Source organism: Aphis gossypii, chromosome 3 (genome assembly GCF_020184175.1).
Source record: "Aphis gossypii isolate Hap1 chromosome 3, ASM2018417v2, whole genome shotgun sequence".
NCBI lineage: Eukaryota > Metazoa > Arthropoda > Insecta > Hemiptera > Aphididae > Aphis > Aphis gossypii.
Genome location: NC_065532.1, coordinates 32101068 through 32125166, shown reverse-complemented (window position 1 = coordinate 32125166; position 24099 = coordinate 32101068). Strand labels below are relative to the sequence as shown.

At 26.1% G+C, this 24099-nt stretch overlaps 6 protein-coding genes across 11 annotated transcripts; 5 read left to right on the top strand and 1 right to left on the bottom strand.

The window, feature by feature from the left end:
- The first annotated feature begins 157 nt into the window (after nt 1–157).
- LOC114129238 (3-ketoacyl-CoA thiolase, mitochondrial) lies at nt 158–3684 on the top strand. Its single transcript, XM_027993897.2, has 8 exons — nt 158–370; nt 489–655; nt 972–1103; nt 1250–1514; nt 1605–1780; nt 1867–2067; nt 2148–2302; nt 3387–3684. Exons 1-8 carry the CDS (start codon nt 355–357, stop codon nt 3466–3468), a joined length of 1194 nt encoding a protein of 397 aa, XP_027849698.2. The 5' UTR covers nt 158–354; the 3' UTR covers nt 3469–3684.
- On the bottom strand, nt 3534–9107 carry LOC114129265 (tubulin-specific chaperone C). The gene is made up of 2 exons (XM_027993943.2): nt 8808–9107; nt 3534–7434 (listed from the first exon to the last, which is right to left on the bottom strand). The coding sequence occupies exon 2, from the start codon at nt 7263–7265 to the stop codon at nt 6348–6350; it is 918 nt and encodes a 305-aa protein (XP_027849744.1). The 5' UTR covers nt 7266–7434; nt 8808–9107; the 3' UTR covers nt 3534–6347.
- Nucleotides 9108–9236: 129 nt separating this feature from the next.
- LOC114129234 (uncharacterized) lies at nt 9237–14214 on the top strand. Of its 6 annotated transcripts, XM_027993892.2 has the most exons (5): nt 9237–9370; nt 9448–9793; nt 9851–9969; nt 11956–12143; nt 12201–14214. In XM_027993892.2, exons 4-5 carry the CDS (start codon nt 12071–12073, stop codon nt 14039–14041), a joined length of 1914 nt encoding a protein of 637 aa, XP_027849693.2. In that variant the 5' UTR covers nt 9237–9370; nt 9448–9793; nt 9851–9969; nt 11956–12070; the 3' UTR covers nt 14042–14214. The 6 variants fall into 6 exon arrangements, with proteins under 6 accessions (XP_027849693.2, XP_050060602.1, XP_050060604.1 ...); XM_050204645.1 differs by having other exon boundaries at nt 11956–14214; XM_050204647.1 differs by having other exon boundaries at nt 9448–9797; nt 11956–14214.
- A 904-nt stretch (nt 14215–15118) lies between these two features.
- Nucleotides 15119–19467, top strand: LOC114129263 (tRNA pseudouridine synthase-like 1). Its single transcript, XM_027993940.2, has 7 exons — nt 15119–15389; nt 15975–16103; nt 16778–16906; nt 17192–17362; nt 17443–17547; nt 18402–18531; nt 19105–19467. Exons 1-7 carry the CDS (start codon nt 15337–15339, stop codon nt 19465–19467), a joined length of 1080 nt encoding a protein of 359 aa, XP_027849741.1. The 5' UTR covers nt 15119–15336.
- Nucleotides 19439–20084, top strand: LOC126551425 (dual specificity protein phosphatase 19). The gene has a single exon (XM_050204653.1). The coding sequence runs from the start codon at nt 19439–19441 to the stop codon at nt 20048–20050; it is 612 nt and encodes a 203-aa protein (XP_050060610.1). The 3' UTR covers nt 20051–20084.
- Nucleotides 20085–20915: 831 nt separating this feature from the next.
- Nucleotides 20916–23125, top strand: LOC114129255 (2-(3-amino-3-carboxypropyl)histidine synthase subunit 1). Its single transcript, XM_027993928.2, has 4 exons — nt 20916–21695; nt 21782–21943; nt 22369–22534; nt 22613–23125. The coding sequence occupies exons 1-4, from the start codon at nt 21130–21132 to the stop codon at nt 22970–22972; spliced, it is 1254 nt and encodes a 417-aa protein (XP_027849729.1). The 5' UTR covers nt 20916–21129; the 3' UTR covers nt 22973–23125.
- Nucleotides 23126–24099: the final 974 nt, after the last annotated feature.

The following is a 24099-nucleotide window of genomic DNA, read 5'->3' as shown; positions in this document are numbered from 1 at the left end:
TCTTTATCAGTTTTTATTTTTATTTTAATCATTTGAGAATTGACTTTGGAATTTGATTAGGTAATAAATAATATGAATATTATACCATAAAACTATACCTATATACATGATTACACGTATGTTATCCACTTTTTTGTTCATGGTTCTTCTGTTGCGTTCGTATACAGTACTACAGTAGTACAGTGTACTTGACACTTGTGTCACAACACCAAAACAATAATAATTTTAACTGTACTCATTATTCTTCAATCCATCCTACAACTAGCACTAATCCCACTTTCAGTCATTGCTTGACCATCGAGCCAGTTATTTCTCAAATATTTTCTTCAGATTTGATCAATTACAATTCGCAAGATGGCTTTAGCAAAAGGTAAACTGTTCATTGTTATACCTATATCAAAACAATCATTATAGTATTATGAATTTTTTATAATTATAATTTAATAATTTTAAATTAAATTTTAATAATTTGTTGTTCATTCTATCAGGTGTTTTTATTGTGGCGGCTAAGAGAACTCCTTTTGGTACATATGGTGGTAAATTTGTGAAAACTTCATCTACTGAACTACAAATAGTTGCTGCAAAGGCTGCACTTGCAGCTGGTAACATTGACCCAAATATTGTTGATTCAGTTGTCATTGGAAATGTTCTAATGGTAAGTTCCATACATACAGTTATTTAAATTATTATTATTATGTACATTATTTTACATTATTTTATTGAATATATTTATTTATTTTTATTTTTTGAATATTTATGCTTAACGGCTGTTTAAAATTAATGTACAAGATATTATGACAGGCTTAATAAAACATTATGAACAGTAATATAATATATAACAAATTATAACAATAGAAAGTACCTATTAAATAAATATAAATAAAGTGTGGACAAAGGTCATCCCAAATTAGCCAACCTAAGCATTATACTCCAAAACCAAATAATTTATAATTTTTATTTTGTATGTGTAGAATACGTCCTCAGATGGTGCATTTTTACCCAGACATGTACTACTTCATTGTGGAATTCCGCAAGATCGCCATGCATTAGGTATTAACAGATTATGCGGATCTGGATTCCAATCCATTGTTAATGGGGCACAGGTATCTACTTAAAATTAAACTTATGAAATATATATGACATCCTATTTGTATTTTATCAAAATATTTATTAAAAATTAAAATTGTTCAAAAATATTTTTGTTTTGCTTAATACTTAGTTAGATAACATGTATTTTGTATTTTATCAGAGTATCATGTCTGGCGAGTCTAATGTTGTATTGACTGGAGGAGTAGATAGCATGAGTCAGGCTCCACATGTTGTTCGTAATGCCCGTTTTGGTATACCTCTTGGATCAGCGTATGTTTTTGAAGACAGTCTTTGGACTGGATTAACTGATACATATTGTCAATTACCAATGGCATTGACTGCTGAAAAATTAGCTGAACAATACAAAATCACAAGACAAGAAGTAGACAAATTTGCTTTGCGTTCACAAACTTTATGGCAACAAGGTAAAAAAAAAGTTACTTACAATTTTATAACTTTATTTAAGTTCAAAATTTGTACACATTGTACTAACAAGTTTTTAAATTATTTTCTAGCACAAGATAACTGTGTATTCAATGCTGAATTAGCTCCTGTGACCATAAAAGTAAAAAAAGCAGATGTAGTAGTTGATGTCGATGAACATCCAAAGCCAAAGACTACTCTTGAAACATTAGGAAAATTACCTACAGTTTTTAAAAAGAATGGAGTTGTAACTGCTGGTTCAGCATCTGTAAGAGCATTTTTGGTGTATTAATCTTTGTAATGTTATTCTTCTTGAAGGTTACCAATATTCTTCATAATTTATTTAATAAATAGGGTATATGTGATGGTGCAGGAGCTGTTGTATTAGCTAGCGAGGAAGCATTGAAAAAACATTCTCTGACTCCGCTGGCAAGATTAGTTGGTTACTCAGTAGTAGGTGTTGATCCAAGCATAATGGGTATTGGTCCAGCACCATCAATTTCAAAACTATTAAGCCTTACTGGAAAAACCCTTAACGATATTGACTTAGTTGAGGTAACTTAAATTATTTTTTTTAATAGTTTTCTCCAAACTTACAATCGAATATTGTATTCATTATAATTTGTATTCTTAAGATTAATGAAGCATTTGGAGCTCAAACTCTTGCTTGCCAAAAAGAATTAAAACTTGACATTGAAAAACTTAATGTTAATGGTGGTGCTATTGCACTTGGGCATCCATTGGCAGCATCGGGAGCCAGAATTACTAGTCATCTTGTCCATGAACTCAGGTAACCAAGTTAATTTTTAACACATTTATTATTGGTACATTACAACTAGGAAGTGTATATTTAGCTTGACCTCTTAATGTTATTTATGTATTACATCACTTTTAATGCCGAACATACATGAAATCTGTTACAATAAGACTTTTAAACATTGATAATAATCATCAACTAAATGAGCATTTTAATGAACATTGCACTTTGTATTATAACCAATTAATAATTAACTTAAATTTCAAATTTATTTTATTTCTCCTATAGCAACTCTATGTTCAATTAAAATTTTTTTTCTTTTTTGAACTTAAACGGTTTTCCTATTTTATTTTATTTTATTTTATTATAAATACTAAAGTACAATGCTTTAAATATTGTTTTTCACAATAAACCATTTTTTAACTGTTTTCTTAAAGGATCAAATTTGAACCTTTTATAAATTAATTCAGTTTCTTTAAATTTAAAATACCTTTTCTCCTTATTCTTAAAAATACTAAGTGTAATTAATTAGATTTTAATGCATTTTACTAAGTTCTAAAAGTCTTTAACGCATTGCATTGTTTACAGTGTTTTACATACTTATAGATGATAATACTATAAATTATAGCAAATATAAATTTTTTACAAGTCTATGGTGTATATTCCGCCCACATGAAAATTAAACTGTATCCCATCCAAATTTGTAAATGATGCATCCCCCATTTATTAAATATAGTGACAATGTTGTTGTCAGCCATCATTTTCTACTATCTGTCTACGTTTACAATATGGTTTAAATATCTAGTTGATTAATTTATTATACAAACCATATCATTTAATTTTTATTTTATGTAGGTATATTTATATTTTAAACCTGTAAATTTAAATTTTTCAAAAAGTTAAAACTTACTGTAAAAACAGTCAAATAAAGATTTATTTGAAAAATCTGGTCAAGAAAATCATGTCTAAGTATGATGAACAGAATTTTAATTTTTTAATTAATTCATTGTAGTGCTCAACAGTAATATCTCACAGCTAACCGTAATAAGCTTACAATAGTAAGCTATACACAAATTAACCACACATACAATTTATATATTTGTTATTTTGGTTTCAGACGAAGAAATTTTAAGTATGGAATTGGTTCTGCCTGTATTGGAGGAGGTCAAGGAATTGCTCTCTTGGTTGAGAAAGTTTAATAAGTGCATTATCCTTTTAAATAAGACTGGTTTTGGGATTGTTTCATCAACAAAAATAACTTGGATGTAAAAAAAAACCATTTATTATATTCAACTGTTATTTATTTATTTTTATAAATTATAATATTTACTTATCAACAAATCTACTCATATATTTTATATTAATTAAAATAAGTATTTTGAAATGAATAATATATTTTTATTTGCAAAGTGAAATTCAACCTATTTTTTTTTAACGTGACCAAAATAGTTAACGTTTGTGTATAATATACAAAAATGTATTTCTGGTTTTAGTTCATTAAGAGGATTAGTGATGGTAATTGCCTGTCTTTATCTAACACAAGCGCAACATAAGAATTCAGACATGTTTTTTGTTCACTGTACCGATTGATACAGTAAAGTAATAAGAATTTTGAAATTTGAATTTGTTGTCAAGTCTTCTTAAGAACAGTCAGTCCACATTTTTGATATTATTTCCCAAAATCCTAATGCCGGCAGTACACATTCGCCGAGACTTCGCAAGAGCAGCCGAGCGGGAGAGTGAACTAGACGCGCTCGTGTCACTTCACACCTTGTCTCGCCTCGCCTCGACGGCGCTCGGTCGGAAGGCGGTTTTTATTGCAAGAGTCAAAGGACAAGAGGCTATTCGAGTCGCGAGCACAAGAGCACCTAGTTCATACTTGTGCATTCTCGTATATTCGTCGAGACTGTCTCGGCGAATGTGTACTGCCGGCATAAAATATTACAAATGAATAATTAAAAAATTGTCATATTTCAATTGTTTAAAAAGTTATACTTTAATATCAAAAATGTGTACTGGCTGTTCTCAAGTAGACTTGAGATGAAAAATTCAAATCTGTTTTTAGAATTCTTATGTTGTGCGTCGGTTAGACAAAGACAGGAAATCACCGTCACCAATCCCCTTAGGTTAAAAACACTTATCATTAATTTTCTTCTTCGCAACATGGCAGTGATGTGCATTTTATAAGTAAATGGATTATATTATTATATGAAGGTAATATTATTTCATACAGTAATATAGGTATCTATAGGTACATGAGATCATACTAATATTATTTTTAGTTAACCATTAAAAACTGTTAATTATTATACTCTTAATTTAGAAAAAGTATGTATGAAAATAATTCAAACACAATGATTTTAAAACCTTCATAAATTAAAGTCTTTTCTAGCTTCCTGAAATGGTGATAACTTGTATAATAGAAGTTATAGTTGTGGTATATAACTGGAAAAATACCAAAGTCAAATTAATTTATTTCTCTTGATTCATGTGTTAGTGCATCAACTATGTTTTGCATATTTTATTTAAATTATTTAAGTTTTGAATACAGTGAATAAAATAAATCCTGATCATTTTTATGGTAATTTCTGTTGTAAAATTGATCATTTATAATAATGAATACTTAATAAAAATTAGTTTTATACCTTTGAACTAGTTTTACAAATTGAATAAATAAGTAAATAGTTAATAAAAATTTGATTTGAGAATTAAAAAATGTGAGGCACCAATATATTATGTTTAAATAAAATAATACCCAATATAAAATTGCATAAGTGTCTATGATATACATTTACTACACAGGCAACAATCCTTACTTTTTTAGTATATTATAAGATAAATGAAAAAAAGAGCCGGTAGTGCAATCTTACAAAAAAAAAAAAAACTACTTTAATTCAATTATTTAGTACATTATAGTCATTACAGACAGATACTATTCAACCAAAATGTATTTTGGTAAATAACAATAGAATGTAGAATGCAGACTGTCTGTGACTAAAATGTTGTAGAATTAAATTATTTAATAGTGTCACTTTAAGTTTAATTGGCTGTTTATTTCAATAAAACACAAGTTAGTAGATGAAAAGTACAATAGTATGAGGTATGAAGGTACTGTAGAATCAATAACTATTGTACATCTGAAAATGATGTGCTGTAGACTTCTTTAGGTATGAAGTATCCACTCTTCTTCTCCGAAACCAGTTCCCAACAACAGTGTAGTCATTGTAAGTAATTCCAGAATATTAATATTTTTATGATAAGCAACACTTATCAATTTTTAGTATTTAATGTGATCTGATTATACTAATACACTGTTTTTAGTCACAAAATGTGAACCAAAAATACCTAAATGATAGATATACTATTTGGCCACTGAGCTAACCACTTAGCTTAAAATTGTGCAAAAAGTAAAGTGTACAAGGATATTGTTTTAATAGTAAATCGTAATTTACATAGTACAACATATTTCAAAAAGAACATGTTACAAGCATTTCAGTAAGTATTTTAAAAAAATTGTAATAATCACAGATTTCAATATTGTACTATGTATCCAGCAATATATGCATGTATATAATTTATTATTAGTTTTACAATTACCCATAGAATAATTCATAGATTTAAAAAATAAAATTTTGTATCTTGGTTTGTTCAGTTTTACCAAGTTAAAAATTTAACACAATGTATTATAAATTCTGCCAAAATATATTAATGAATTATTTTTCTTATGTCTTAAAACTAATATTACAAGTAGTATATTAATTCTATTAGTTTCTATTTTAAGTTGTAAAAAAAAATGAATTAAAGCTATTATAAAAGTTGAATTGAATTTATAAAAAAAATTAATTAAAGCTAAAAAAAAAACCTAAAACTAAATTAGTTATAAAAAAAAAAAAAAAAATTTAATTATTTTTTAAAAAATAAAAGAAAATTATTTAAAGAAATAAATTAAAATTATTTTAAAAAAAATTAATTAATTTAAAAAAAAAAAAAAAATAACTTTATAAGAATAAAATTATTTTAAGATTAAATCATAAATATAAATTAAATTAATCGATGTAAAAGTGAAAGACATATTTTCTTATGAAAATATTGTTCCACCTTTATTTAATAATTTTGGAAATAAATAAAGTAACATGTTATCTTCATAAGGTTGTTTACGTTCTTGTTCCGGTATTTCACACCAATTTGGCGATGGATCTGAAGACAACCAATCAAAGTCATTAACAATTTTCCAATTATTTTTAGACAAATCAAAATCAGCCATTTCAAATGCTTTTTTAAGTATTAAGCTTGTATTGAATGAAATAGGAGCAAATTGTAACTTTTTAGAGTTTTCTATTATAGCGCTACTAGTAACGTACATATAAAATTTAGTATCCACGGTATCATGAATGCGCAACTGTTGAGATCCACATATAAATGTACACTCCTTACAGTTCTCAATATAAATTGATGTTTTTGCACATACATATACATTAACCATTGTCAATGATGTTGCACGCACGGTACTAGGTGTACCACAAATAAGGACAATGCAATTGGTCAATTCATCTAAAGCTACATCTTTCATAAAAGTTTCATCTTCCTCGAGAATTAAATGATTTTCGTTAGAACGATTTTTAAATCCACAGTCTGCTTTATAAACTTTTGACTCTTTTATCGGTTCAAATTTGTCTTCTACTTTAGCTTTAACTGCTGATGTAGTTGGTTGTTTACCAAAAGTAAATTTCTTCTTGGGCTGCATTTTTTCATGCAATTGTTCGTAACACTTAGTAAGTTCTTTGATTTCATCAGAATTCTTTTTCATATTATAAGCAGGTAAAAATGTTTTGGAATCATTTAACAACTCTTGAAGTTGATTGATTTTTTGTAAAACATTATGGAAATTATCATTTTCGGCGGGGTTTTTCTCAATATTAATTAACATGTCATTAATTTCCTTTGATAATGTTTTAAAAGACGATTCAAATGACGACTTTGCAGTAGTTGATTCCATGTTTACTTCACACAACCAAGACAATTAATAAAAGGACTCTTAAAGATTTATAAATATCAAATATTTTAGATGTGATAATTCATTAATTACAAGATGATGTTTGTTGATGAATCATCTGAGCAGCAGCAACAACATATGACCAAACAAAAACAGTGATTAATAAAAGGCCCTGGAAAAAAATAAATAAATTATTGGTATACTGTGAAAAAATTTATACTTTATACTCATAAGTGAAACTAGACAATTTTATTAGGACAGGCTAAGTGATAAATATGAAAAAAAAATTCTAAATTTTTATTTTAAATTCTACTAAGTCAGTATGATACTATGATATCCAGCCAGTATTAGGTCAGGCCATGGACTGACCTGTTGTTTCACCTATGTTTATACTTATTAAATAATACAGTAGAAAGCACTATAACAAGTATAGCTTACTATGAGCAAAATACTAAGTCCAAATACGAGCCAATATGATTATATGTTATGTTTTAGAGTATAGTATATTATAGCAAGATATTGGCTACAAAAAAAAAAATACAACGAATTACCTATAGAGAAAAATATACATGATTATCTTTTTTTTTATTATGTACATATTAAAGACAACCTGTCTAAATACATTTTATTAATATGTAGAGCAAGGACTTTTATGCATTTGCATATTTTTTCTGGTTAATTTTTTTGTATGCAAAGTACCGAGTATCTAGGTACACAATACATTTCACATGTTTGTGACCAAATTCTCTACTTTTTACTAGATATTTTTGCATATTTTGACATTTTTGGGTTCAAAAGATATATTTTTGATAATAAGAACATATTTTAAAAATGTTTCGAAAATCATGAACTTCGGTGAATATTTTTCATGATCAAAGACACAAATTATTATATTTAACTGTTCCTATATTATAATTTCTCATAAAGGCAATAGAGACTCATTTTATTTTAATTGTAGATTAGATTATAATAAAGTGGTATAAAATTTAGTTAGGTAATACTTAGAGAGATAATATAAAATTATTAAAATTAAATATTTAAAGAAAAAATATAATTTTTAGAACTATAAATTTTGGTGTATTAATTTTTTTGGGGACATATTTAACTGCATACTTTGCTAAGGCCCCTTAGCCCCTTGGATAAGCGTCAGGTTTCACCTTCTGCGCCAAAGGTCTGGACACGCCTATGGTATTAATATGGATTATATATTATAAGTAAAATAAATATTTATTTTTCGATGAGCTCTCATGTTAACCGGTAACAATAAAAAAAAATTCACTGTCCTATGGAATTCGTTACCTATAACCGATTTCTATAGCATACCTAATAAATAATTAAAGATTTTATGCCATGTGGTATAAAAAAAATCAATACAATTAAGCAGTTATGTTTACGTGTTACTAGTTATGATAGATGTATATACAAATATAAAATAAATACCTACATCTATTCGTATCTAAAAAAAAAAATGATGATAACTTTTTGACCAAAAAAACTATTTAACTACCTACTTAAATGATTTATGATAATTGGCAATGTACTTACAGCGTTCACAGCATTGACGGTCTTCTTCGTGAGCATCCTAGACGCAAAATGACTGTCCACTGGCGTCCGGCAACTGTGGAATGTCTTGACGGTTATTGCGCGGGAGGATAACAAAGAATTGGACAAAATTTGTCGAGTCACGGCTGGCGGCTGTAGATACTACTAGCAGCTGTGATAATATATAATATTATTATGATCCCAGAAAATCAGTTGGGCATCCCTTCGTGACTCGGGGATGTCACCGAGGGTGAACAGTAATTTGGTAATTTCTACGTTTGTATTTTCGTTAGCACTGTATCATATTATTGTAATCTGAAGATAACAACTGTCTTTTTGATAATTCGTAATTCTGCATTTCAGGTACAGGCTTACCTACTTATATTATAGGTATTTAAACATTGTAAACAATTTAAACTGCAAAATAGTATTGAAAAATAAAAAATAAAACAACCAATTGTAATAATTATTATGATATTATTATATAAATATTCTTAGAATTATACGTAAATTATTTATATACTAGGGTCAGTGGCTTCACTAGCTGTTTACCGTAAAGACAAAAAGTAATAACGATTTAATTTTTATACTTAATAACTTGATATATTTTTCATAATTACCTATTTAAGTATGTGATTTACAGAACAATATCGATGGGCGAATTAATTACAAAATTAATTAATTCAGTCTCAAAACCGTAATCTCTTATGCTTTCTTCGTCAAAATAATACGACAAGTATCGTAGTATTAACTATTATTACGTTTTATCGCGGTCCACGTTAATTAAAGACCACTTCTATGGCTTATTGAGATGTATAATATCATATTGTTAGATAATGCCAATTAGAATACCTAGTCGAGTAATCAACTATTTATTTATATTTTTTTTTTGTGAAACGGAAACCCCAAAAACGTTGCACCAAGTAGATAGAACAAGAATAAATTGTCCTATTTATTTTTCATAATATGTACTGTGTGGCCGTGAGATAGTAAGTAAGATAGTTGTTCAATTTATAATTTAAAATAATAATCATTATGTTATTCAGTATATTTCATTTAAATCTCTGCTGGTTGAAAAAATAACAACTTATTGATGAACACATTAATATTTATTTACGAAACAGGCAAAGGCCCAAGATGATATGGAGTATCACTAGATGTTTAGGTCGGTATCTATTTAATTTAATATTGTACTTATATTAAACAAAACTTAATGAGTTATTAATAGTTGTTAAAATAATATGAGCATAAACTGAATAAATAGTTTTTATAGGTAGCTTAAAAAAAAGTTCATGAATTTCAAAAAATATTATTTTAAATTTAATCAAAACAACTAGTCACTATATAGTGTCTAGTTTCAATCGAACCATCTTCAAATAATATAAATAATTAAAAAATAAATATTTTCCAAGGTATTTTCCTGTACCTATTATTATACCAAATATACCTAATATAAAAATACTTCAAAAAATATATTGACATTCTATGATAATAATATTATTATAGGTAGCTAATCATTATTTATTATTAGTTATAACATCCATAACTCATAACTTATTACAAATAATTTACATAAAATATAATGAGTTTATCTTCTTGTCATGTCCGATGCTGGGAGTTCATTTTAAATGACTACGTATTATGAAACTTAAATCGTTTCAAAAAAATATAATGTTTCAACTTACTTCAAATAGTTCAAATCAATATGGAATTATAATAAAATAATTCAAAATTTCATTTTTAAATTCTGAGCGGGGCGATGAATATATTTATTTTACAATGTCACAATGATGTGTACTTTTTCTTTTATGTCTAGGAACATGATAGCTGATAAAATGCTTTGATTTTCAATGTTGAGGGTAATTTTGGATAGATAGCAATTAGATTTACTTAAAAAAATCCAGTATTTTTTTTGTGTAGGTAACTCGAAAATTAATAACCAAATATACTTGAAATTTTCACAAAATGTTTATAATATTGTCATTTTCTTATTACGAAATATAGTTTTTAAAATATTTCTGGGATGTTTATAAACATAAGAAATTTTTCTTTTTTTTTACGTCAATTAAAAATTATTCACTAGGTAAAAATGCTTGAAAATTTAATACAAGGCCTCAAAAGTATAAGTTGTTAATTTCTCAATTACAAAATATCGAAAAATTATTTTCACTATATATTTTTATGTATTTAAAGTTAGAACTTCTACAAAATTATTAATAGAAAATTATTTTGTTTGAAATTTATAAAAAAATTATTTTTATATTTTAGATTTGAAAATTGAATTCAAAATTCCTCATAAAATCAGTTATGAGTTGTTTGTTCTGAAATCATGAAATATGAAAAGTATGTAAAGACAATAATTTTTTATAGAAATTTTAAACTCAAATTTAAACGGAATTATTTATTTGAACGATAAATAACGATGTTGATTACCTACCTATTTAATTATAATTTAATAACATTATTTGTAGAAATTTAAAACTTTAACATCTGTTATATTATATTTATGAATTTTACAATTTTGCTATACCTACGTATATATAGAAGCAATGACATTTTAATATGTAAAATTTTTAAATTTCTATACGTTTTTAGAATCAAGACGAATACAAATATAATTTGTATTCTAAATTATGTAGATAAATTGTTATAAATATAATAATTAAATAATTTTCTAAAGTGTATTATTTTGTGTAGGTATATAAAATATTAAAATGCATATTTTTTTCATTAGCCTCTATGTATTAATAGATTTATAGTTTATACTACTTATTTGTATATTATTATTATTTCTTACTAGCATAATTATTATAGACAATTGGCGTTAGACTATGGGAAAAATCGCTAACGCTGTAAGTATTTGTGTTTATGGGAAGATCTATATGGGGCCTTTCTAACCTCTACACCTTGAAATACATTATGTGCAGAGTGCATTGTACATGTATCGTAGAACAACTATCTGTAGGATTACTAACTTACCTATTAATTTTACATACCTAGGTACTAAGTAGTTTAAAAATTATCTAGGATAATATAGATATCTATACCTACTAACCTAACTATAACCTAACCTAACTTTATGACATACAACTATACAAGTATATTTCCTAAAATGTATAGGTACCTAATCATTTAGTACATATTGTTTCAGAAATTCATAAAAATACAATAATCAAATTTTCAAAATAGCACATACCTACATAGTGACCTAGCCAGTACCAGCTTAAATTTAAAAATTTAGAAACTCAGAAATACAGAAAACCACAATGGCGACTGTTTCAAAATCATCTACTTCCTATAATTTATCTACTAGTTCAGACTCAGAAAATGAAATTAGAAGTAATAATATAAAACTTGATTCTGCTAAAATAGATTTTAATAAAACTTTTAATACAGAACTAGCGTCAAGCTTATCACGCCAAACTACAAACAACTCATTACGATATTTTAAAAAACTTAAAAGAAAGAAACCAATATATGAATCAGATTCTAGTTTTCTATCATACTCATTAAACTCATCGAAGGATAAATATAATTTATCTGGTTTAAAAAATGTGTCGAATTACAAGAAAAAAAAACACGGGTTTAAGAATAAAAATACCGCAAATCGTAATTCAATTGATTTAAATAAAGAATTTGCAAACGCCTTTGAATCTTCTTCTGATTCTGATTTTCCTGATATAAAATATTTAAGAATTATATCAAAAAATAAAGAAATTAATACTTCACCTGTTAGCAAAGAGTCAAAACAAAATGAATCTTATTCGAGTTTAACAAATAAGAAACGACCAACATCGATTGATATTTCTAATATTGCCGAAAATATTAGTAACGATTTAGAATCGTCGATGTCATCAGATATAACAGATTTTGATTTTTCTCATGTAAAAACTGATACTGTTAACTTTCAACAAAAATATCCTTATACTAATAATGAACTGAACTTAGATCAACTATTATCAGATTGTAGTCTATCTGATGTATTAATCGTTAGAAAAGAAAACAGCAGTAATACAAATAGTCAATTTTATCCCACACCCGATACAGATAATTCAATTATACAAATTAAAACACCATTAGACATAAGTTTAGATATTTGTAATGAGATAGTAAAGCAACAACCATCAAACGATATTATAAACGTACCAAATTTAATTGATAATAAAGCTACAGAAGTTGAACAAACTAAAACGGTTGATAAAATTGAAATGTTTAAACCAGAACTTAAATTAAACAATGACGATTCCAATAGTAATGAAGCAAAATCATTTTCTAAACAAGGATCGAATTCTCAATTAACAATTGAAGAAAGTGTAATACCTGAACCAGTTTGTAATCATTGTAGTCGTTCTAGTAAATTAAAAATTAAAAAAACCACTAATACTAAAATAAAAAATACAAAACGAAGTAAATTAAAAAGTTCACTTGAAAAAACACTGGGAAGTTCATCGGATATTTTGCGAATTAAAAAATCGTGTGATAAGAAAAAAATAAAGAACTGTGTGAAAACAAATGAAACTGTTGAAGATATTGGTCTAGAATATGATACAGGTAAAGATAACTATATGGTAGAGTTGCCAAATGGAGCTATAGTCCCAGTGTTTTTATCGACATTAAAACCAAAACATGTAAAAAAACTTTGCGCTTGTGGAATTCCTACAACTGATATTCCTCTTTATTGGAGCGAATCTTTTCACAATCTTTTACATCAAAATATTTATAAATTACGTTTTAATGGCAATGTATTAGATGATGACACTGTTAATATTAAGCAAAATGATTTATTCTTTAAAATTTTAATGTTACGTGAAAACCATTATAATAATGATAACATAAAAAAATCAATCAAAGATGTGAATGATTTTGTGTGCTTAGAATATGGTATTTCAAATACAAATATTCAATCAAATAAATATTCTATATATTTAGCGGTATTACCCAATTTTAAGGTGATAGGATATTTAGAAGTGGAGCCCATACAAAAAGCGTATAAACTTACCAATGACGAACAATATTCAGAAAATACGATTGTATCCGTGAAATTTGGTGTATCAAAGGTATGGGCATTTATTAAATACAGACATAATAACATCGATATTAATTTGTTGGAAACATTTTGTAAAAAAAAAAATCTTCAAAAGAAAGACTTGGCTTTTTCTCTAGATGGATGTCAAGGAATTCAATTCATTCAAAAATACACAGGAAATAAAAATATTTTAATTTACAATGAACTTTAAGCTTTAATTGTTATAAATACTTATATACGTCTATATATTATAGTATCAGCTGGAGATAATAATTTGTGATTTTGTAAGATTATAAGTACCTACTTACTCAAATTTTGTAACTTCATAAATAAAAAGATGTTATATTTTCAAATACCTACTAATTACAATAATAGCTAATAAGTTTAGTGATTATTTAATTAAACATTATGTATTAGTTTATATATTAATATTGTCATAATTTATATAAAGATTAACTTAATTGATAAATTTGTTTAAAAAATCATGAATTTATTAAAACAGAATATAATATTATATGAGTTGATTATACAGTATACTTTTATTATCCTAATCGTTGATCTAGTATTATTGGTACCTACTTACCTATTTATTTAGACCTGTCCATTCTTACCCCTTGGTATATTAAAGTTGGAGAGCCACTGAAGACCTTTTATCAATTCATCATTACATTAGTAAATATGCAGAACAATTTTTTTCTTATTTAAATTATATCCATTATAATATATATAAAATAATTAAACTTTCTAGATTCCTTCTAAAATAATTTAATTCTTGTGTTTACAGAGGCCGCATCTCCTGTATCGGGCTGTATGCAGTTGATTATAGTTATTTCATATTTTGGTTATTCCATTAAATAATTTTTTATATAATATTACGTATATAATTATTATGTATGATACTATGATCTAAGATTTTCCTAAGCATTCGTGTTCATCTTTTGGAAAATTGATTGATAACTGATTAACCGCGGCTCCGAATACGTACTTAAGGCAGTGCATTTGCGCAACCTGAAATCTATATTATTTTTTGAAAAACTGGCACTTAATGGTATGACCATAATTATACTTTGATCATTGATGGCCAAATGGAAATAATATTTTTGAGGGCGACAAGGTAGGCATGGGTGAATGTTTAAAATTTGTGTTTGCACCACCTATTTAAAAGTAGTTCGGCCACTGCTGATAAGTACAACAATTATTGCATTTCAGTAGTAGTTATAGTACTACAAGACTTACTGACAAAATTAATAAGCAGTCACGAAATACAAATTCTATTACAGGACTACAGTATTACAGTATAGTACGGGACTTCTCGTTCTTATATTTTTATCAGTAGCTAATAACAATAATAATATTATCAATTGTATCATGGTCGCCGGTCGGTAGAAGATAAAATGTTCACGAGCGTCGAGCATTTAACATTCTATTATTTTAACGCATATTATTTCACGTGTTGACGTTTGCGTTTGTTATTTTATTTCAATTCACTTTTTACAAACAAAAAATATGACTATAAACCGATATTTAATATATTTTTCATATATTGGAACTAGATTTCGGTAAGAAATTTAAAGGTACTTACTCTATGTTATAACTTTCGATATTTGTATATTAAAAATGTAAATATGTAATCCCAACTTCCAAGTTGCATAAAAAATGTAATGTAACGATCATGGGTTTTTAAATTATGTCAAGGAACGATTAGTTCACCATTTATAATTTAAATGTTTTCTTATACAACCTTTTATTATTTTTTTATTAATTGTGCTGATGACATCTTGCCATCCAGTAAAAAAAACATTTCTTTTGTACAATTTAAGAAATTAATTATCTATTTAAAAGAAATATATGTATATTTATATATTGAGTATTAGGTGCATTATCAATTATACTGTTTTTTTCATGAGTGAGTTAATATTATACTTGAAATAAATAAAAATTAACCTCATATAGTACCTATCTCAACTCTATACTGAAATCTCACTTACAAAATGTGATGTTTTTAAATTTAACAAACCAGTTACAACTTTAATTATTTATTGTATTATTTGTTGGGCTTTAAGTAGATATGTAGGTTGTATAATACTAATTGAAGTCTTAAACATTTTTATACATACTGAATTAGATTATGTTTACATTTTTAGCGGAGTACAACGACAATTGACTTATGATATGCTACATAATGATGACCCATCTTCAGTACAAGGATTATTAGAATATGCTTTAAAGCAATTACAACCTCTAAATACTCCAAAATTACATATATCAAGCCGGTTAGTTAACATTTAATATAGTAATGTATTGATAATACTGAGTATAATTTTTTGTTTTGAGAGCAAAATTATAACAACTTACTTATTATATACTATGCTCTATTCAGAATAGGAAAGTAACCAGGTGGTAACCAGTTTTCATTGGCAGTAGACAGGTCAAGTTAAAATTATTCAAAGTCTCACTTGAAATGGTTTGTAAGCAAAGTGCACAGAATGTTAACTTGTCCATGTGTAGTAGTCAGCCGACCTGGTATCTTCTTTTTCTGATTAGAGTATAAAATATATGTTGTACTCTAATAATATTATAGTGGCATTCTATATCTTTAAAAATTAATATAATTTTAAGCTATGTGAATATTATTTGATCAATTACATAGATACTTAGATTAGATAGTAGATTCTTTTTTTTAAATCATCCTCAACTAACTAATAAGAATCAATTATTCAAAACTGATTTTATTTTCAATTTTTAAAGTTCTTTAAATTCACATAATGTTAAAATAGTAATTTTACTAAATTACAATATATATAACACATGTTTTAAGTTTTTGCTATTTATTATATTATTATGTTCTGCAATAAATATTATTATAGTATTAAATATTCAGCTCTAAAATTTGAAATTATGTTTTCAAAATTTGATATTAATAAGTAATTTTTTATTTTACTTATAGGACAGATCAAGGAGTTCATTCGTTTAAGTCATCTGCTCATTTAGATTTAGAACTACCATATCAATGTCATCCCAACAAACTTGTATTCCAGGTGAATAACTTCCTAAGCTCCTGTGAAGTTCCTATTAAGTATGTTTAAAATATATGATAATAAATTATATTATTTTTTATTTCAAATCATCAAATTATGATTATTAAAGTTATAAAATATTTAAAATATTAACTATTTAATAATTAGTAAGTAACTAACATACTTTTATAGATTGTGAATAAATTTCGATTCAACTAATAATAATTGTATATTTTACTATTCATTATTATTGTGGTAGGTCCTTTAAAAGTTATTTTTACAAATTATTGTATTGATTCAATGTAATAGTAATATAAAAAATTTAATGTTTTATCATATAAAAGGCTAATTGGTGCTCAAATAGTTCCCAATGATTTCAATGCAAGAGCATGCGCCAAGTGGAGAAAGTATTTATATCGATTAGCAGTACTCAAACCAGAATTTAAAGATCTATATACTGAACGATTTGTGTTTCCAATTCCAATTACAGAAGAGAAACGTTGCTATTTTATTCAGTGAGTTATTATCTTATCATTAAATAATTCCTTTTAATTTGAAACTAATATCTATGTTTGTTTTTTTTGTCTGATTTCAGTACAAGTACTGATTTTGATGTAGAACTAGTGAAGAATGTACTACCACTATTTATTGGAACTAAAGATTTTAAAACATTTATGGGAAAATCTGGAACAAATACTGAGTACTTTTTTTTTTTTTTAATATATTATAAATTATATGCTCTATTCACGTTAAAAAAGATCTTCGTCAATTTGACTTTGTTCAACTTTACCACTCAACCAGAGTAAAAATAATGAAGAGTATTTAAATATTAAACAATACTACTTTAGTCATTTCTATTTACCTATTATAATATATATTATTTTATAATATTATGATACATTTTTAAATTACTCTTATTTATCATTAGTGTAAATTATAAAATACAGTTAAGATGAATATTAAATATTATAATTATTAGTTGTAAAAGTTTGTCAATTTGACTTGTTCATTGGGTTATGGATTTACTAAACTGTTAGGGAATAAAATAGATGTTTAACTGCCACTCAAAAAAAAAAAAAACTAATTGCTACCAAAGTTCCTTTATAACACAAATAGATAGAATATTAAATATTTATAATTTTGATTAAATATGATTAAAGCTAATTTAAATTAAACCATAGTCATGGGTCTAAAATACCTTCTAATTGATTCATTTGACTGAGTTAATTATTTGATATTTTTAATTTTTGTATCCCAGAAAATATAATTATAAGTCCATAGAAAAAATTAAAATATCTAGTGATATAAATTTGTAGTTCATTAATATTGATATTTTATATTTTACTAATATTATCTTGACACATTGATGATTTATTTTTTTAGAATTTATGCAATATAAGAAAAAAACATTTAAATTGTATAATAAGTTGCATATATTATTATTAAAAAATGTAGATTCTAAATCTCGAGCAATTTAACCAATGTATTTTACATATGTTATACATTACAATTTTTACACTTTTGAATTTTGATATTTAAATTTGTTTTCTCTAGCCTGAGTACAATACGCACATGGAATAATATTGAAATAGTTCCAGGGCGTTCATTTTATCCGACGGAATTTGACAAATATTATAACTATTGGGATATTCATGTTGATGCAAAATCATTTCTTTACAAACAAGTAAGAGTTTATGATCAACATAACTTAATAATTATTTTTTAATTGTTATTTTCATTAGTAATATTTAAGTATTAATTTAATAGCAGAAGTATTTATTTTATTTATAAAATTAATTTATGATAAACAGAATTATTTATTATTCAAGCATTGAATATTCTGAAGTTCTATAATTTTTTCATATACATAAGTCTTAATATAAAATATTGCTATTTTTCCTAATAACCCCTATAAATAATGTTATATTAAAGACATTATGTTAGATATTTTTTTAAAAAAAATATATTTACCATTTTCATTTTTTCATTTATCTACCACTAAATTACAACTTCTAAGATCTGCTACTAAAACATATTTAACTTTTCTCATAATTCAAAATCTAATTATTGATTGTTTAAACACTTGTAAACTTAAACAATTTTCTAAGCCTCTACTTTTATAACCATGAAGACTTTTACACATCTTGACTATTTAAAATAACTTAAGATCCCTTTTATAAATACAAATTATGTGATTAGACATTTAATCATGATATTTCAACTAAATTGTTATTTTTTTTTTGTTTTGTTTTTTTAGATTAGACGTACTGTTGGTATACTTATTAAAGTTGCACAAAAAATAATTACATATGATGATGTTAAATACATGTTTAATAATCCATCGATTGATAGTTGGAATACAAAAGTTTCAACAGCACCAAGTCATGGCTTATATTTGTACGACATTGGATATGATGAAAAAGACTTAACTTTACCAGTAGAAAACAATCAATTGGAACAACCAGTTCAAGATGAAAGTCCTGTGGAAATGACATTAGATTTAAAAAAAGAAATAGTGAAACAACGTATAGAAAATCGAAGAATTTCACTTGCAGCCCGTACTGCCAAGTCGATTGAAAAGATTAAAAATCATGAGCTTCTTAGATCAGTTAAAAAGTAAAAAAAGTAGTTTAAAAAGTGTTGAAACAAAAGTAATTACAGAAAGTGGTCTTATTTTTAAAGAAATAAAATCAGCAGATGGTTTTAAAAAACAATGTTTGTTGAACGAACAAACTTATGGTTTTATTGTTGATTCAAATCCAGATCTTCATGCTGGTCATGTGTTTGAATTTTTATATTTTGGCTCACAAGATATTGCTTGTGACTTAAATATTTTAAATGCATTACAAATAACTGATATATTAAGTATTGGTGTTACAGTGCCCAAGTACAATGATTTTATGTACAAATTTATTGAAGCCTATGATTTGCCATCATTTAATATGAACAGTATTTTTGATGAATGTTTTTTATACATTGAAAATATTCGTTTACAGAATCGTCGTGTATTTATTCATTGTAATGCTGGCATATCTCGTTCACCAACAATTGTTATAGCATATGCTATGAAGCATTTAAAAATTGGTTTTGATCAAGCTTTTAAACTTGTTAAAGAGACAAGATTAACTATTAATCCTAATGCTGGTTTTCTTTCTCAATTAAAAGATTATGATAATTATTTAAAAAATAATTTGTATCTGTAAATTTTTAAATATATATTATGTTTATAATTTAATATTAGCGTGCATTTATTAACAGTTCCTATAATTATAGCTACAAAAAATATTATGTAATTGTCACCAGAATAACGATATAAAACGATACCTACACTTCATGAATTATGTACTATCATTTGTTATAAATAAATTAAGTAGTATCTATAATTAATATAATATTTAATGGATAGTATTGAATATCTTAATTATATGACTTTAGATTAAAATACAATTTTTGGTTTCTAGATTGTACCTACTAAAATATGGATCTTCTGGAAATTAAAAGTATTTAATGCTTCCAGTGAATACATGCATCATACTACAAGTATATTTTAATAAGTTTTATTATTTAGACTTTGGTTTATCCCTACTGACTACCGTGTATTCTGTTGTTTCTAAATTAATATAAAGGGTTGAAGTCCTACTTTTTTGCTGCTCCTGTGTACTTTGTATAATTAAATGTGCTTACATGACACATTCATAGTTCATACCATATTAAAGTAAAACTAATATTTGTACAAAGTAGAGAAATAATTTTATTATAGAATAAGTAGGGGAGAATTATTGTAGAATTAACATGCTTGATTAAATAAGTATTTATGTATCAGCAATAATGCAATATTCGAGTTAACAGCAAATTTTGCAAAACTATTCAATTTAGTTTGTTAAGGTTTCACTATAGAATAAAATAAATTTTTTCTATGATTTTAAACACTTTTATAGAAGACAGAAGTATTTCCGTGGAGTTAGACGTTTAAGCTTGAGTTGTTATTCTGTAATTTCTGTGATGTTTGATAAGAAATGATAAAACTCGAAATCTTAAAAATATTATGATAACAATTTATTTAATATTATTTAATTATTTTGTGCGTGGAGAACTCAAGCGGTAAGCCTATGCCCTATTATTCAAAATTTAAATTTTTTATAGAATCTATTAAATTATATTATCGATGTTCAAGATTTGAAGCAATAATTGGTCATTAATATTATTTGTGAATAACCGAATGAATATGAACATAGTTGGTTTACTTTTATAACGTACCGGCATATTAATTAAAATATAAATCATGTCTGATGCCGTAGTCGTTAAGGCTAAGACTGAGCGGAAGGTGTTCAGACCGTCAGCCAAAGTGATGAACAAAATACCTGATGAAATCACCAACGACCCTGAATTAATCGCCGCTATACAAACGTTACCACCTAACTACAACTTTGAACTTCCGAAGACCATATGGCGACTGCGTCAAATGCAAGCCAAACGCGTTGCACTGCAAATGCCCGAAGGCCTGACTATGTTTGCTGTACAGTTGTGCGACATTATCGAAAGATTCACAGGTGCAGATGCGGTAATTATGGGCGATGTTACCTACGGTGCTTGTTGTGTTGACGATTTCACAGCCAAAGCACTTGGTGTCGACCTGTTAGTGCACTATGGCCACAGTTGTCTCGTTCCCGTTGATCAAACCGAAGGAGTCAAAGTGTTATATGTATTTGTCGACATCAAGATTGACGCCATCCACCTTATCGAAACCGTGAAATTGAACTTCACTAAACAACAGAGGTTGTTGTTTGTGAGCACAGTTCAATTTGTTACCACTTTGCAAGGGTTGATTAATAAATTAAAAACAGATGGGTTAGTAGCTGAACATTTTAATAATTGTTATAAATAACTAACACCTCGATTGAAGAATTTTCTATTTTCCTAATTTTTCTGTTTAGTTATTCTGTGAAAGTTCCTCAAGAAAAACCACTGTCGCCCGGAGAAATTTTAGGATGTACCTCACCAAAGGTTTCAGATGCTGATTGCTTGATTTATCTAGGTGATGGCCGTTTCCATTTAGAATCAATAATGATAGCTAATCCTGAACTCGAAGCATATAGGTAAACAAGTACGGATACATTTGTTTAATTTTCTTTCATTATGACTTGTTTGTAACACATGTATTAAATCAACAATTATTTGTTAGATTATTAGATTCCATATTATACTAGGTTATACGATTTACAAATATTTATAGATTGTTGCTTAAAACATGTTGTACCTGATAAATATTGTTTTAAATTAGTATTTTGAACACTTGCCTATTTTATTAAATACTAACAAATATAAATCATGTAACACTAACAACCAAGCCGTGAAACTGAAATAAAGTTTAATTCAAAAAATTAATTAAATAAATATGAAAAATAAGTATTAACAGTTAAAACTTTACAATTTATATTGTAACATTATACAATTCATTAATGAGACATATTTTATTCATTAGCCAATATAATAGTATTTATGACATATGTATTAACTTTAGGTATGACCCTTATGAAAGAAAATTGACCAGGGAATACTATGATCACGATGTCATGAAAGCTACAAGACTGAAAGCAATTGAACGAGCCAAAGGTGCAAAAACGTTTGGTTTGGTCTTAGGCACTCTGGGCAGACAAGGAAGTACCAAAGTTTTGGATTATTTTCATGTATGGTTAATACTTAAATGTGCTTGTTTGTTTAGTATGCAATAATATTCAATTTATATTGTACTGTGTCATTTCTAGGAACAAATGAGATCACAAATGAAAAACTCTGTGACTATCCTCTTATCAGAGATATTTCCACAAAAATTATCCTTATTTGGAGATACAGTTGATGCTTGGATACAGATTGCATGTCCGAGGTTGTCTATCGATTGGGGCACTGCATTCGAAAAACCATTTTTGTCGCCTTATGAGGGCGCTGTAGTTATGAATCAAATTGAATTCAATTCTAATGAAAGTTATCCGATGGATTATTACAGTAATAATAGTTTAGGTGCTTGGACACCAAATTATCGACCTATTAATGGTTGTTGTGGGAAGGGATGTGCAAATGGTCCAAAAAGTGATGCACAAAAAATAGGCTGTTCTAATAACAAATGATTGATTGGTTTTCTATTCAAATAATACATTGTGTCGGTGTCTACTTGTTTATATAAATGATTATAATTTACTAAATTTCTGACAACAGTATTGTTTTGTATTTGTTGAGCATGTCTTGAAAAAGATATCAAATATATGGAATAACTGATGTTAGACTGTGACTACATTATTTATCACTCACATAATATTTTACAAAATATTTTAAATAACAACTAAAGATGAATTGTACTATTGGGCAATCAAATTTATTTTATTTTTTTACTTTAAAAACTTACAAAATTAAAACAATATTTCTTAGTAATTTTAAATTTATACTTTCAAAATTATTTAAATTTAATTGATAATAAAAGGTCATCTATAAAATCACATACATTTGACATAACAAAAGATCACTAACACTCATTAGTTAGACAAATAATTACCCTTTCCAGAAAAAAAAAATATTCAATAAAATACTTTAGTAGATAAATAAAACATTTAATTATAAGTACGTATATAAATTTCAAAAACAGAACATAATATAGGTAATATTACTAAAATTAATTTGGTTTGGTTGTTTGAATTAAAATAAAACAATGTTTAATTTAAATTATACATGTTTATAATTATACAACAGTTAAACAAGATATTTATATAAATTCTAGAAAGTTGAAAGCTTATTATTTTGTAAGATTAAAAATGAATTGATATATTAATATGTTCTAAGAGAAAAATAATACATTTAAATTATAAGATAACATTATTTTGTTAATAGTAATAAAAATTATTACATATAAATTTTGATCAATTATTACATTCTAATATTTATATAATCTTTCAACCCATGTCATGGTATTTTGTACATATTTAAAATCTAATAACTGTTCATAATTTAGTTAATAACTATTATTTAATGATTTTTGCAAAATAAATTTTACATAATTCTACTAAAATTAATACAAATTTTGTCTTTACATAATGAAATTAAACAAAAAAAAAAAAAAAAAATGTACAATTTCAATTTATTCGTAGCTAATGATAAATAATTTTCTTTTAAATGTTCTGTTATTCTGAATATACTAGCTTCATTTATTAAAAATATTAAATGTGCAGTTTGTTTTACAATTAATAAAAAATATAATTTGTGA